The following is a 17,230-nucleotide window of genomic DNA, read 5'->3' on the forward strand; positions in this document are numbered from 1 at the left end:
ATCGGATTATAACCTTGTCTACCCTCCATGTAAAGGTTATGTTGAAAACTACTAAAAATGCTTTAAAGTCTAAATTTCATGGTAAAGATGGCACAGAAGGGCTGCAAATGGGCGGGACGCCGCCCACTTATCGACCAAAAACCATTTTCAGGGCTCGTATTATTATTTTGTCATCCTTATTCTACAGTTTGAAAATTAGCGAAATCTGTTCACAACAATGCCTATTTTCCATATACCATAATTTTGTCCATATGATTCGTTTACTTTACTATCTATAAATTAAGCACCAGAGCTTTATACAAGTACGTCATTTATAGTGTACCATCGCCCATCTAAAAAAATCTCTCAGATATTCTAAAGAACTTCACAGAGGATGCTTTGCTTATAATAGTGTGTCTCTGTCCCGAAGACGGACAAAATCTGGCCAATACTTCCTCCAGACCCATATATCTCATATACTGATTTTCAACCGTATATATCGTTTAATATGTGAGATATCTTAGCAAAATCAAGTGATCATATAATTTTGGATATGCTGTAGCTTGGTGACCAAAATGAGTAAAAATGGTCTAGATATACATAATTACATAAATAAATTGCGAAAGTATTAAATGTTCGGTTACACCCGAACTTAGCCCTTCCTTAAATGTTTTTTTCAATAAATTCATTGTTTGTGGCAAAAGGGAAAATTTTGTGAGGTGTTTCTTATTATGAAAAAGAAAAATATGTTCCTTACATATTTACCTGGGTGGTTTTGATATTTGAAATATAAGATCACTTAAATAAAATAAGTCAAAGATGTTTCATAGATTAGTAATAAAAGTTCTAAAAAAGTACTTTTAACAGCCTACTTTTGTATTTGTTTCACAAGTATCGAGAAAATAAAATTCATATATTTTATACTATACCTATAATGTATATAACATAAATTTCAATTAATTAACGGTTATTCTGTATTTTAGTCCAAAAATGGCAAATGTGTTCGCATATTTTTGACAGTGATTTTAGCTTGTCAAACGCTTTTACCACCTGGAAAAACTAAAAACGATGCCCTCAATCGAGATGAATTAACTTGTAAAATCACATACTGCTCCGTTGGTAAGTGTCAGTAGGGGTTAAAAAGCTATTATTCAGCTATTTTCATAAAACGATATTAACGATATTTTTAATATTATATTAATATATATATATATTACAGTAAATCCTGGTGGTTGGGCACCTGCATCAGCTTTACGCGCTGTTTACAAGCGCGAATATCCTAAGTTCCTTAAACGCTTCACTGGATACGTGATAGATCAATGTAAAGAGAAACCTATCATGTTTTGATTTTTGTAGAAATAATATTTTTTCTATAACATATGTAAGTAAATTGTCTATTATAGTCGTTGTTTCTTGCTTAATATTAAGTATTTAATACGGCGCTGAGTTTGGATTATGGTGAAATTTTTGTAGCAACGTTTTGTGTAATTAAACTGAAAAACTTTTACTTTATTTTATTAACTTCTTGATAGCTCATATGATTTCCAGTTTTATGTTTATGTTTATTTTTAATTTTAATTCTTTATAGACATAAGATTATTTCTATTAAGTGGATAAATTTTGTGATTGCCAAAAAACAACTAAAATTGCACATAAATAAAAATGTAACATTTAATGATGAAAATAAATACAGTTTTAATCCTTAAGCATATATTTACAAAAATTTTAATTTAAATGTAATTTCATTAAATAGTTACAACAAGGCAGATCAGATTGCTAAACCGTTTGATTACTGACGATAAATTGTAGGTTTACTGAGTGCCTGTATGGAGTTGCTTTGATTTGATGTTATTGTGTAGTTGACGATTAGAGTATTTCGTATTTAGAATGTTTTAATACTTACTATACATACTAGTCGACATATCGACAAGTCGCTCTACTTTATTTTATCCTCTATACATATCACTAATTCAAACTTAACAAGTAAGGAAGGGCTAAGTTCGGGTGTAACCGAACATTTTATACTCTCGCAATTTATTTATTTAACTTAATTAATATTATATAATACACAATTTGACCTACGTATTCGTCATATATATTGTATAAAGTCCATTGAAAGTTGGAAACCCTAATATTAGGTTAGAAGCACCGAGGTCCTCATGTTCGATATATGGGGCCTTGAAAACCTATGGTCCGATTTCAGCGATTTTTAGAAATGGGCTGCCACACTATAAATACAGTATTTGTGCAAAGTTTTGCACCGATATCTTCACTAGTGCTTACTTTATATATTGTAAAGTAAACGATTCAGATCATCTTCTAAGTTCTGGTATATAGGAAGTAGGCGTGGTTGTGAAGCGATTTGGCCAATTTTCACAACATATTATTGGGAGGTAAGGAAACTATTACAAACCAAGTTTCATTGAAATCTGTCGAGTAGTTCCTGAGATATGGTTTTTGACCCATAAGTGGGCGACGCCACGCCCATTTTCCATTTTGTAAAAAAATCTGAGTGCAGCTTCCAACTGCCATTTTTTATGTGAAATTTAGTGTTTCTGACGTTTTTCGTTAGTGAGTTAACCCACTTTTAGTAATTTTCAACCTAACCTTTGTATGGGAGGTGGGCGTGGTTATTATCCGATTTCTTTCATTTTTGAACTGTATTAAGAAATGGCTAAAAAATACGACTGCAGAAAGTTTGGTTTATATAGCTTCATTGGTTTGCGAGATATATATAAATAACCGATTTGGGGGCGGGGCCACGCCCATTTCCCCAAAAAAATTACATCCAAATATGCCCCTTCCTGACGCGATCCTTTGTTCCAAATTTTACTTTTATAACTTTATTTATGGCTTAGTTATGCCACTTTATGTGTTTTTGGTTTTCGCCATTTTGTGGGCGTGGCAGTAGACCGATTTTGCCCATTTTCGAAAGCAACCCTCTCACGGTACCAAGGAACATGTGTTCCAAGTTTCATTAAGATATCTCAATTTTTACTCAAGTTACAGCTTGCACGGACGGACAGACATCCGGATTTCAACTCCACTCGTCATCCTGATCATTTATATATATATAACCCCATATCTAACTCTTTTATTTCTTGGTGACACAAACAACCGTTATGTGAACAAAACTATGATACTCTGTGCAACAGGTTGCGAGAGTATAAAAATAAAAAATCAAATAGTTATCACAGAAATTAAAATAAAATTGTATCATAGCAAAAAAGTTTTTAAGGACTTTACTTTTCAATTGCCTACTCAGTCCAAAGCAACAGCTGTTGGCAAGACTGATTCTGTGATAGATATCGCGGCTGATGCTGGCTCCAAGATAGACGAAATTATTTACGACTTCAAAGTTATGACTGTGACGTGGAACCAAACCAGTGAGGTGGAAGCCAAATCGCGAATGCGCTGACTGTTTGTTTGATGACAGAAGATATTTCGCCTTGCCCTCGTTCAGTTGATATTGCTTAACGTCAGTTTAGGTCATAGTTCAGACAAAGAGATGAACGAGGTTTCCAAGATTTGGTGCATAATCCGTTGTATATTTTCCAGTTCTAAGGCCACACTGATAAGTTTCAATCAGTTTGTTGACGATGGGCTTTAGCCTTTCACTTTATAGGCGCTATTGGGGAGACTTATCCCATGGTAATTGGCGCAGATTGTGGGTAGAGTAATTCGGTTCTAATAGTCGGGCATGCTTTCGTTCGGCCACATTCTGCAAAGCACATTTTTTTTCAATATTTGTTTATTTATTGAATCTGCTCTTTGAAGCCTAACAATAAGTTATAAAATCTTAATTCTAATTAAAACTAAACAATCTCAACCAACTGATTGAGTTGTTTTGGTGAAACGTTGCTCTTCAGTGTGCTGGCATATCTCTTCTTTTTAGACGTGATTGATTACAAGAATGTACTAAAGCATTAGCCAATGGGTTTGGGTGATCTCGGAGTTTGGATAAATATTTGTTTCTGCTGTTCTCTACTTATTTCTTTACCATGTGAATACCAAGATCTTTATGGATATTTTCATTACGCATGTACCATGGTGAGCACGTGATTGTTCTAAGCATTTTTGATTGGAATCTCTGAATTATATCGATATTGGTGGCACAGGTCGTACCCCACAGTTGGATGCCGTACATCCAAATCGGCTTTATGACCGCGTTATATAACAGAACTTTGTTGTCTAGTTTTGAATTTTTGTTTAGAAGCCAATTTAAGTTGGCGGCTCTTATCTTCATGCAGGTTATTTTGCTCGATATGTGTTTTCTCGACGTGAGCCTTCTATCTAAGTGAATACCAAGATATGTTACTTCAGTCGCTTGGGGTACTAAAATATTGTTCATTTTAACTGCCGGGCACGTTTTTGGTCTTAGGGAAAATGTAACATGCTTGCACTTTATACTCCAGTTGGCTAGCCATTCTTCGACAAAAAACAAATGCTCTCAGTAAACTTTCTATTTTTTAAATAAGACTCCAAGGTTTTATGCATTTCGAGTGGTAAGCTTCTTTTAATCTTATATAAAAGCCCATCATGCCACACTTTATCGAACGCCTGAGCCACATCTAGAAATATAGCAGAACAGTACTCTCTATACTCGAACGCCCTTCTGATTTCGTTAGTAATTCTATTTACTTGTTCTACAGTGCCATGTTTTGCACGAAAGCCGAATTGGTGCGTTGGTATTACATTATTTTCATGGAGGAAAGGAGACATCTTTGATAGTAACACTTTTTCAAATATTTTAGAAACACAGGGTAAAAGACTGATTGGTCTGTATGAAGACGGCTGTGGCAAGTCTTTTCCTGGTTTGTTAATCATGATGATCTGCGACTTTTTCCATGAAATTGGGTAGTACCCGAAACTGAGAATAGCGTTAAAGAGCAAGGAGAGCACTGTTAAAGCAATATTAGGTAACTCAATTAGCATTTTTGGAGTAATTTTATCGTGTCCTGCCGACTTTTTTGGATTTAGCTCTTTTATGATTTTAATAATTTCAGAAGATGACGTTTGAATAGAATCAAGCGACTCGTTAGCGCTATTGGAGATGATTGGGCAGCTTATAGCTGTTCTTTGGGCAATTAGATTGAAATACCTTTTCTAGGTGATTTGCAAAACAATTTGCCTTGTCTTCGTCACTTCGTGCCCAGTTTCTACCCAAGCCTCTTATAGGCAAGTTGGAGTCGACTGGAGGCTTCATTGACTTTTGGGCTTTCCAAAGAGAATTTCGTTTGTTTGAGTTTGGACACAGTTTCTTTTTATAATTGTGAGTGTGGTATTCTTCCTCACGTTTAAGCGCTGTTTTTAATTTTCGTACAGCATATTTTAGTTGAAGCTGAGTAGAAGGGGAGCGATTTAACTGCCATTCACGTCTAGCTCGCCTTTTTTCATTTACAAACTTTTCTATTTCATTATTAGTGATTTTTCTTCGGCTAATTGGTTTATTGTTTATGTTTGGTGTTGCTATGACAGCTCAAATGCAATTACATCATTAAATTCTCTTATACCTTCATCAATATCTCTTTCTGTATCTATTTTTACATCAATATTAATGTGGCTACTCACATATTTTTTGTATTTTAACCAGTTCGTTTTGTGAGATTTTAGACCCACCCTTGGCTCAACGAATATGGGTTCTTCACACAACTTTATTAGTACAGGTGAATGGTCAGAAGATAAGTCTGTACATGTATCAACTGTCACAAGCGATCTATCTATATTTTTGGTTACAGCGAAATCAATTAAATCTGGTAGTTTGTTGAGATCACTGGGCCAGTATGTGGGCTAGCCAGGAGATATTATATCAATGTTATTATGGTTCATAATGGTTTGGTACAGCTGGCGTCCTTTCGGATTAATAAGACGTGAACCCCAGTACATGTGTTTTGCATTATAATCTCCACCTGCTAGAAATCTATGACCTAGCGTTCCAAAAAAGTCTTTAAATTCGCTATCTGTAATTTTAAAACGAGGTGGGCAGTATATAGCCGTTAGATTTAAATCAGAATTCCTATTTTTTAAGGATATTGTTGTAGCTTGTAACTGGGCTGTAGCATGAGATTCCCGAGCATAGTGGTTTAACCTATTTCTAACCAACACTGCCGTTCCACCGTGTGCTTTTCCATCCGGGTGATTTGTAACATACAGTCTAAATCCCGGTATTTTAAAATTGTTTTTGTTTGTCAGATGAGTCTCTGATATTAACATTACATCTATATTTTTTTCAGACAGAAATTTAATAATCTTTAATTTATGTTGGTTAACACCGTTAGCATTCCATATACAGATATTTAGTACTCTCATTTTTTACTTAATAAAGTTTGCAGCATTTGGTTTTGTGATTTTATTAAATCTTGTATCATATTTTGCATAGTAGACATAAATTGTGTCATACAATGCGTTAGATTTATAATCATGGTTTCAATACCACCATTTGGTGGATTTTGTGGTAGTTGCATTTGTACAGTGTTGCCTTTTACAACATTGGCATAGCTCTCTTGTACATCAATTTTTTTTAAGTATACCGGGTTTAGGAATATGGTCTGTGATATCTATGATTTCATTATGGGGAGTATGTAGCATTTGGTTACGTCGTGCTAGAATTCCCCGTGATAACTTCGATTTCAAATCTTTATATACAGGACAACCCCATGTAATTTGCAGTGTGACTTCCTCCACAATTGCTGCATTTTTTGTTTAAATCCTCTTTCTTAAGGATACATTTTGAAGTGGGATGTAAATCACCACATACCACACAAACACTGCGTAGAGTGCAATATGATTTGGTATGCCCATACTCTTGGCAGTTGGTGCATTGTACCGGACCGTTTCTTTTATGTGGTTCTTCTACGGTTACTCTACGGCGCAGCAAATATTTTAAATTATATATTGGATGCACTTCGTTCTTTTTAAGCTGGTTAGAATTCGGCATCAATTCAATTCTAAACATGGGTTGCGGTACTTTATTTCTATTAAAGATGTTTACGACAGTTTTAACTTCAAAGCCACATTCTTCAATAGCTTCTTTGATTTCACTAGAGTCTACTGAAGACTCTATACCTTTAATTACTACAGCTAGGCCCTTTGAGCTCTTCAGCTGATAGGAATAATAATTTTTGTTTTTATCTGACAAAAACTTTACAACATCCATAAAACTTTTCTCAGTGTAAGTCTGTATTTTCGTTTCATCTATGTTGCCTTTTTTTAAAGGTACTATGTGAAAGTTTTTTGTACCTACAATTTCGCTTAATTTAGCAACAAGAGTATTTGAGCTACGCTCGCGCAAATATATTGGGGGCGGTTTGGCATAAGCGACTGTGGTGGTACCCTTCGCATTATCATCAGAATCATTGCTTAGTAAGGCAAATCTGTTGCCATTTAAAATTTCAGGCTTATTCTTGATTGGCGTGCCGCCTTGAAACTTTTTAGGATTGACCGCTGACCTCACAGGACTTAATTTCCTTTTAATATTGACGTAGCGGTCAATGCCAATCTGTACAGATGGACTCTTTTTGATTTGTACATTCTCACCTTGCGTTATGCTTTTCTTCGCTGTTTGCTCGCTTGCAGGTACCTGCTTCGGTGCGTTCATGTTTGTTGCTGGCCGTTGTTGACTGTCATTCTCTGCTGCTTTTGTTGTTTCTAAGCTCTGCTTCGGGTGCTGCTCAGTTGATCGCTGTGATGACTCATCCTTCTCGCCTTTGCCTTGTTTGTTGGTAGGAGCTGGTTTAGCAGGCTCGACAAAGCTAAAGTAGGCATTTAGAGAATGCCTACGGCCTTGTTGGTGAGGCTGCGCAGCGCTCATGTTATTGTTTATTTTGCTCACTTATAGTTTGTTATTTATTATTTGTTTATTGTTTGCACACTTTTATTTTTGTGTTTTTTTTTTTTTGTTTTGCTTGACACTTTCGGCGTTATTGGCTAAAGCTTAGCTTAGTGCCGTCTCATCGGATGTTGACAACGTCCACGCTTCTGCACCGTAAAGTAGGACGGGAATGATAAGCGACTTGTAGAGTTTGGTTTTTGTTCGTCGAGAGAGGACTTTACTTTTCAATTGCCTACTTAGTCCATAGTAGCACATGTTGGCAAGAGTGATTCTGCGTTGGATTTCCAGGCTGACATTGTTATTGCTGTTAATGCTGGTTCCTAGGTATACGAAATTATCTACAACTTCAAAGTTATGACTGTCAACAGTGACGTGGGAGCCAAGACGCGAATGCGCTGACTGTTTGTTTGATGACAGGAGATATTTCGTCTTGTCCTCGTTCACCACCAGACCCATTCGCTTCGCTTCCTTATCCAGGCGGGAAAAAGCAGAACTAACGGCGCGGGTGTTGTTTCCGATGATATCAATATCATCGGCGTACGCCAGGAGCTGTACACTCTTGTAGAAGATTGTACCTTCTCTATTTAGCTCTGCAGCTCTTATAATTTTCTCCAGCATCAAGTTAAAGAAGTCGCACGATAGCGAGTCACCTTGTCTGAAACCTCGTTTGGTATCGAACGGCTCGGAGAGGTCCTTCCCGATCCTGACGGAGCTTTTGGTGTTGCTCAACGTCAACTTACACAGCCGTATTAGTTTTGCGGGGATACCAAATTCAGACATCGCGGCATAAAGGCAGCTCCTTTTCGTGCTGTCGAAAGCAGCTTTAAAGTCGACAAATAGATGGTGTGTGTCGATCCTTTTTTCACGGGTCTTCTCCAAGATTTGGCGCATGGTGAATATCTGGTCAGTTGTTGATTTTCCAGGTCTAAAGCCACACTGATAAGGTCCAATCAGTTTGTTGACGGTGGACTTTAGTCTTTCACACAGTACGCTCGATAGAACCTTATAAGCGATGTTAAGGAGGCTTATCCCACGATAGTTGGCGCAGATTGTGGGGTCTCCCTTTTTGTGGATTGGGCAGAGTACACTGAGATTCCAATCGTCGGGCATGCTTTCTTCCGACCATATTTCGCAAAGAAGCTGATGCATGCACCTTATCAGCTCTTCGCCGCCGTATTTGAATAGCTCGGCCGGCAATCCATCGGCCCCCGCCGCCTTGTTGTTCTTCAAGCGGGTAATTGCTATTCTAATTTCTTCACGGTCGGGCAATGGAACATCTGTTCCATCGTCGTCGATTGGGGAATCGGGTTCGCCATCTCCTGGTGTTGTACTTTCACTGCCATTCAGCAGGCTGGAGAAGTGTTCCCTCCACAAACACAGTATACTCTGGTCATCAACCACTAGATCACCGCTGGGGGTCCTACAGGAGTGTGCTCCGGTCTTGAAACCTTCAGTTAGTCGCCGGATCTTTTCGTAAAATTTTCGAGCATTACCCCTGTCAGCCAGCTTGTCAAGCTCTTCATACTCACGCATTTCTGCCTCTTTCTTTCTTTTTCTGCAAATGCGTCTCGCTTCCCTCTTCAGCTCTCGGTATCTTTCCCATCCCGCTCGTGTTGCGGTCGATCGCAACATTGCGAGGTAGGCAGTCTGTTTTCTCTCCACTGCGAGACGACAATCCTCATCATACCAGCTGTTTTTTTGGCTTTTCCGAAAGCCAATGGTTTCGGTTGCAGCTGTACGTAAGGAGTTTGATATGCCGTCCCACAGCTCCCTTATACCGAGGTGCTGATGAGTGCTCTCAGAGAGCAGGAGTGCAAGTCGAGTAGAAAATCGTTCGGCTGTCGGTTGTGATTGCAGCTTCTCGATGTCGAACCTTCCTTGTGTTTGTTGACGTGTGCGCTTTTCTACACAGAGGCGGGTGCGTATCTTAGCTGCTACAAGATAGTGGTCCGAGTCGATGTTGAGACCACGAAGCGTACGCACATCAAAAACACTGGAGACATGTCGTCCATCTATCACAACATGATCGATCTGGTTGCGAGTGATTCGATCCGGGGACAGCCAAGTAGCTTGATGGATTTTCTTATGCTGGAATCTAGTGCTACAGATGACCATATTTCGGGCCCCGGCGAAGTCGATCAGCCTCAGACCGTTTGGTGATGTTTCGTCATGGAGGCTGAATTTTCCGACTGTTGTGCCAAAGACACCTTCTTTACCCACCCTAGCGTTGAAATCGCCAAGCACGATTTTGACATCGTGGCGGAGGCAGCGCTCATAGGTACGTTCTAGGCGCTCATAAAAGGTATCTTTGGTCACATCGTCCTTCTCTTCCGTCGGGGCGTGGGCGCAAATCAGCGATATGTTGAAGAACCTCGCTTTGATGCTGATTTTGATATGGCCGCTGTAGTAGATGTCACAAGGACCCACCTTCTTCCGTCCTTGTCCCGTCCATCGCATTTCTTGGATTGCGGTGATGTCAGCCTTTACTCTTACGAGGACATCAACCAGCTGGGCAGAGGCACCTTCCCAATTAAGGGTCCGGACATTCCAGGTGCATGCCCTTAAATCATAGTCCTTTATACGTTTGCCGTGGTCGTCATCAAAAGGGGGGTTTCTCATCCGAGGCCTGCGTTTCTTATTCACTGGTTATTCGTTTTTATGTGGTGGGTCCCAAGCCCTACGCACAACCGCATAAGCGGAATTCGCCTTCTCACTTTAGCTCGCTTCCAGACGGATGTCTGTTGGCTACCCAGAGGATACTTGGTCTAAGACCGGAAGTTGTGAGCTGCTTGAGCCACATGTAAAAGAATCGTTCCTGGCCACTCCCAAGTGAATGGCAGTCAGAAACTTTCCTCACTTACGTGAACTTCTACATATGACTCCATCCTCCTCCAAAACGAACTGGTTAAAATATAAAAAATATGTGAGTAGCCACATTAATATTGATTTAAAAATAGATACAGAAAGAGATATTGATATAACAGAACTTTGTTGTCTAGTTTTGAATTTTTGTTTAGAAGCCAATTTAAGTTGGCGGCTCTTATCTTCATGCAGGTTATTTTGCTCGATATGTGTTTTCTCGACGTGAGCCTTCTATCTAAGTGAATACCAAGATATGTTACTTCAGTCGCTTGGGGTACTAAAATATTGTTCATTTTAACTGCCGGGCACGTTTTTGGTCTTAGGGAAAATGTAACATGCTTGCACTTTATACTCCAGTTGGCTAGCCATTCTTCGACAAAAAACAAATGCTCTCAGTAAACTTTCTATTTTTTAAATAAGACTCCAAGGTTTTATGCATTTCGAGTGGTAAGCTTCTTTTAATCTTATATAAAAGCCCATCATGCCACACTTTATCGAACGCCTGAGCCACATCTAGAAATATAGCAGAACAGTACTCTCTATACTCGAACGCCCTTCTGATTTCGTTAGTAATTCTATTTACTTGTTCTACAGTGCCATGTTTTGCCCGAAAGCCGAATTGGTGCGTTGGTATTACATTATTTTCTTGGAGGAAAGGAGACATCTTTGATAGTAACACTTTTTCAAATATTTTAGAAACACAGGGTAGAAGACTGATTGGTCTGTATGAAGACGGCTGTGGCAAGTCTTTTCCTGGTTTGTTAATCATGATGATCTGCGACTTTTTCCATGAAATTGGGTAGTACCCGAAACTGAGAATAGCGTTAAAGAGCAAGGAGAGCACTGTTAAAGCAATATTAGGTAACTCAATTAGCATTTTTGGAGTAATTTTATCGTGTCCTGCCGACTTTTTTGGATTTAGCTCTTTTATGATTTTAATAATTTCAGAAGATGACGTTTGAATAGAATCAAGCGACTCGTTAGCGCTATTGGAGATGATTGGGCAGCTTATAGCTGTTCTTTGGGCAATTAGATTGAAATACCTTTTCTAGGTGATTTGCAAAACAATTTGCCTTGTCTTCGTCACTTCGTGCCCAGTTTCTACCCAAGCCTCTTATAGGCAAGTTGGAGTCGACTGGAGGCTTCATTGACTTTTGGGCTTTCCAAAGAGAATTTCGTTTGTTTGAGTTTGGACACAGTTTCTTTTTATAATTGTGAGTGTGGTATTCTTCCTCACGTTTAAGCGCTGTTTTTAATTTTCGTACAGCATATTTTAGTTGAAGCTGAGTAGAAGGGGAGCGATTTAACTGCCATTCACGTCTAGCTCGCCTTTTTTCATTTACAAACTTTTCTATTTCATTATTAGTGATTTTTCTTCGGCTAATTGGTTTATTGTTTATGTTTGGTGTTGCTATGACAGCTCAAATGCAATTACATCATTAAATTCTCTTATACCTTCATCAATATCTCTTTCTGTATCTATTTTTACATCAATATTAATGTGGCTACTCACATATTTTTTGTATTTTAACCAGTTCGTTTTGTGAGATTTTAGACCCACCCTTGGCTCAACGAATATGGGTTCTTCACACAACTTTATTAGTACAGGTGAATGGTCAGAAGATAAGTCTGTACATGTATCAACTGTCACAAGCGATCTATCTATATTTTTGGTTACAGCGAAATCAATTAAATCTGGTAGTTTGTTGAGATCACTGGGCCAGTATGTGGGCTAGCCAGGAGATATTATATCAATGTTATTATGGTTCATAATGGTTTGGTACAGCTGGCGTCCTTTCGGATTAATAAGACGTGAACCCCAGTACATGTGTTTTGCATTATAATCTCCACCTGCTAGAAATCTATGACCTAGCGTTCCAAAAAAGTCTTTAAATTCGCTATCTGTAATTTTAAAACGAGGTGGGCAGTATATAGCCGTTAGATTTAAATCAGAATTCCTATTTTTTAAGGATATTGTTGTAGCTTGTAACTGGGCTGTAGCATGAGATTCCCGAGCATAGTGGTTTAACCTATTTCTAACCAACACTGCCGTTCCACCGTGTGCTTTTCCATCCGGGTGATTTGTAACATACAGTCTAAATCCCGGTATTTTAAAATTGTTTTTGTTTGTCAGATGAGTCTCTGATATTAACATTACATCTATATTTTTTTCAGACAGAAATTTAATAATCTTTAATTTATGTTGGTTAACACCGTTAGCATTCCATATACAGATATTTAGTACTCTCATTTTTTACTTAATAAAGTTTGCAGCATTTGGTTTTGTGATTTTATTAAATCTTGTATCATATTTTGCATAGTAGACATAAATTGTGTCATACAATGCGTTAGATTTATAATCATGGTTTCAATACCACCATTTGGTGGATTTTGTGGTAGTTGCATTTGTACAGTGTTGCCTTTTACAACATTGGCATAGCTCTCTTGTACATCAATTTTTTTTAAGTATACCGGGTTTAGGAATATGGTCTGTGATATCTATGATTTCATTATGGGGAGTATGTAGCATTTGGTTACGTCGTGCTAGAATTCCCCGTGATAACTTCGATTTTTAATCTTTATATACAGGACAACAACATGTAATTTGCAGTGTGACTTCCTCCACAATTGCTGCATTTTTTGTTTAAATCCTCTTTCTTAAGGATACATTTTGAAGTGGGATGTAAATCACCACATACCACACAAACACTGCGTAGAGTGCAATATGATTTGGTATGCCCATACTCTTGGCAGTTGGTGCATTGTACCGGACCGTTTCTTTTATGTGGTTCTTCTACGGTTACTCTACGGCGCAGCAAATATTTTAAATTATATATTGGATGCACTTCGTTCTTTTTAAGCTGGTTAGAATTCGGCATCAATTCAATTCTAAACATGGGTTGCGGTACTTTATTTCTATTAAAGATGTTTACGACAGTTTTAACTTCAAAGCCACATTCTTCAATAGCTTCTTTGATTTCACTAGAGTCTACTGAAGACTCTATACCTTTAATTACTACAGCTAGGCCCTTTGAGCTCTTCAGCTGATAGGAATAATAATTTTTGTTTTTATCTGACAAAAACTTTACAACATCCATAAAACTTTTCTCAGTGTAAGTCTGTATTTTCGTTTCATCTATGTTGCCTTTTTTTAAAGGTACTATGTGAAAGTTTTTTGTACCTACAATTTCGCTTAATTTAGCAACAAGAGTATTTGAGCTACGCTCGCGCAAATATATTGGGGGCGGTTTGGCATAAGCGACTGTGGTGGTACCCTTCGCATTATCATCAGAATCATTGCTTAGTAAGGCAAATCTGTTGCCATTTAAAATTTCAGGCTTATTCTTGATTGGCGTGCCGCCTTGAAACTTTTTAGGATTGACCGCTGACCTCACAGGACTTAATTTCCTTTTAATATTGACGTAGCGGTCAATGCCAATCTGTACAGATGAACTCTTTTTGATTTGTACATTCTCACCTTGCGTTATGCTTTTCTTCGCTGTTTGCTCGCTTGCAGGTACCTGCTTCGGTGCGTTCATGTTTGTTGCTGGCCGTTGTTGACTGTCATTCTCTGCTGCTTTTGTTGTTTCTAAGCTCTGCTTCGGGTGCTGCTCAGTTGATCGCTGTGATGACTCATCCTTCTCGCCTTTGCCTTGTTTGTTGGTAGGAGCTGGTTTAGCAGGCTCGACAAAGCTAAAGTAGGCATTTAGAGAATGCCTACGGCCTTGTTGGTGAGGCTGCGCAGCGCTCATGTTATTGTTTATTTTGCTCACTTATAGTTTGTTATTTATTATTTGTTTATTGTTTGCACACTTTTATTTTTGTGTTTTTTTTTTTGTTTTGCTTGACACTTTCGGCGTTATTGGCTAAAGCTTAGCTTAGTGCCGTCTCATCGGATGTTGACAACGTCCACGCTTCTGCACCGTAAAGTAGGACGGGAATGATAAGCGACTTGTAGAGTTTGTTTTTTGTTCGTCGAGAGAGGACTTTACTTTTCAATTGCCTCCTTAGTCCATAGTAGCACATGTTGGCAAGAGTGATTCTGCGTTGGATTTCCAGGCTGTCATTGTTATTGCTGTTAATGCTGGTTCCTAGGTATACGAAATTATCTACAACTTCAAAGTTATGACTGTCAACAGTGACGTGGGAGCCAAGACGCGAATGCGCTGACTGTTTGTTTGATGACAGGAGATATTTCGTCTTGTCCTCGTTCACCACCAGACCCATTCGCTTCGCTTCCTTATCCAGGCGGGAAAAAGCAGAACTAACGGCGCGGGTGTTGTTTCCGATGATATCAATATCATCGGCGTACGCCAGGAGCTGTACACTCTTGTAGAAGATTGTACCTTCTCTATTTAGCTCTGCAGCTCTTATAATTTTCTCCAGCATCAAGTTAAAGAAGTCGCACGATAGCGAGTCACCTTGTCTGAAACCTCGTTTGGTATCGAACGGCTCGGAGAGGTCCTTCCCGATCCTGACGGAGCTTTTGGTGTTGCTCAACGTCAACTTACACAGCCGTATTAGTTTTGCGGGGATACCAAATTCAGACATCGCGGCATAAAGGCAGCTCCTTTTCGTGCTGTCGAAAGCAGCTTTAAAGTCGACAAATAGATGGTGTGTGTCGATCCTTTTTTCACGGGTCTTCTCCAAGATTTGGCGCATGGTGAATATTTGACCGCAACGCGAGCATAATGGGAAAGATACTGAGAGCTGAAGAGGGAAGCGAGACGCATTTGCAGAAAAAGAAAGAAAGAGGCAGAAATGCGTGAGTATGAAGAGCTTGACAAGCTGGCTGACAGGGGTAATGCTCGAAAATTTTACGAAAAGATCCGGCGACTAACTGAAGGTTTCAAGACCGGAGCACACTCCTGTAGGACCCCCAGCGGTGATCTAGTGGTTGATGACCAGAGTATACTGTGTTTGTGGAGGGAACACTTCTCCAGCCTGCTGAATGGCAGTGAAAGTACAACACCAGGAGATGGCGAACCCGATTCCCCAATCGACGACGATGGAACAGATGTTCCATTGCCCGACCGTGAAGAAATTAGAATAGCAATTACCCGCTTGAAGAACAACAAGGCGGCGGGGGCCGATGGATTGCCGGCCGAGCTATTCAAATACGGCGGCGAAGAGCTGATAAGGTGCATGCATCAGCTTCTTTGCGAAATATGGTCGGAAGAAAGCATACCCGACGATTGGAATCTCAGTGTACTCTGCCCAATCCACAAAAAGGGAGACCCCACAATCTGCGCCAACTATCGTGGGATAAGCCTCCTTAACATCGCTTATAAGGTTCTATCGAGCGTACTGTGTGAAAGACTAAAGCCCACCGTCAACAAACTGATTGGACCTTATCAGTGTGGCTTTAGACCTGGAAAATCAACAACTGACCAGATATTCACCATGCGCCAAATCTTGGAGAAGACCCGTGAAAAAAGGATCGACACACACCACCTTTTTGTCGACTTTAAAGCTGCTTTCGACAGCACGAAAAGGAGCTGCCTTTATGCCGCGATGTCTGAATTTGGTATCCCCGCAAAACTAATACGGCTGTGTAAGTTGACGTTGAGCAACACCAAAAGCTCCGTCAGGATCGGGAAGGACCTCTCCGAGCCGTTCGATACCAAACGAGGTTTCAGACAAGGTGACTCGCTATCGTGCGACTTCTTTAACTTGATGCTGGAGAAAATTATAAGAGCTGCAGAGCTAAATAGAGAAGGTACAATCTTCTACAAGAGTGTACAGCTCCTGGCGTACGCCGATGATATTGATATCATCGGAAACAACACCCGCGCCGTTAGTTCTGCTTTTTCCCGCCTGGATAAGGAAGCGAAGCGAATGGGTCTGGTGGTGAACGAGGACAAGACGAAATATCTCCTGTCATCAAACAAACAGTCAGCGCATTCGCGTCTTGGCTCCCACGTCACTGTTGACAGTCATAACTTTGAAGTTGTAGATAATTTCGTATACCTAGGAACCAGCATTAACAGCAATAACAATGTCAGCCTGGAAATCCAACGCAGAATCACTCTTGCCAACATGTGCTACTATGGACTAAGTAGGCAATTGAAAAGTAAAGTCCTCTCTCGACGAACAAAAACCAAACTCTACAAGTCGCTTATCATTCCCGTCCTACTTTACGGTGCAGAAGCGTGGACGTTGTCAACATCCGATGAGACGGCACTAAGCTAAGCTTTAGCCAATAACGCCGAAAGTGTCAAGCAAAACAAAAAAAAAAAAACACAAAAATAAAAGTGTGCAAACAATAAACAAATAATAAATAACAAACTATAAGTGAGCAAAATAAACAATAACATGAGCGCTGCGCAGCCTCACCAACAAGGCCGTAGGCATTCTCTAAATGCCTACTTTAGCTTTGTCGAGCCTGCTAAACCAGCTCCTACCAACAAACAAGGCAAAGGCGAGAAGGATGAGTCATCACAGCGATCAACTGAGCAGCACCCGAAGCAGAGCTTAGAAACAACAAAAGCAGCAGAGAATGACAGTCAACAACGGCCAGCAACAAACATGAACGCACCGAAGCAGGTACCTGCAAGC

At 39.4% G+C, this 17,230-nt stretch overlaps 1 protein-coding gene across 4 annotated transcripts in view; it reads left to right on the plus strand.

The window, feature by feature from the left end:
- LOC105219779 (ceramide transfer protein) overlaps nucleotides 1-1,688 on the plus strand; it is a 43,201-nt gene extending 41,513 nt beyond the window's left edge. For all 4 annotated transcript variants that reach the window (XM_054228498.1, XM_054228496.1, XM_054228497.1 and 1 more), the window contains exons 9-10: nucleotides 963-1,098; nucleotides 1,199-1,688. In XM_054228498.1, coding sequence (XP_054084473.1) covers nucleotides 963-1,098; nucleotides 1,199-1,326 — 264 coding nt within the window. In that variant the 3' untranslated portion in view covers nucleotides 1,327-1,688. The remainder of the gene's footprint in view (nucleotides 1-962; nucleotides 1,099-1,198) is intronic.
- The last annotated feature ends 15,542 nt before the right edge of the window (nucleotides 1,689-17,230 follow it).

This window comes from Zeugodacus cucurbitae, chromosome 4 (genome assembly GCF_028554725.1).
Source record: "Zeugodacus cucurbitae isolate PBARC_wt_2022May chromosome 4, idZeuCucr1.2, whole genome shotgun sequence".
Classification (NCBI taxonomy): domain Eukaryota; kingdom Metazoa; phylum Arthropoda; class Insecta; order Diptera; family Tephritidae; genus Zeugodacus; species Zeugodacus cucurbitae.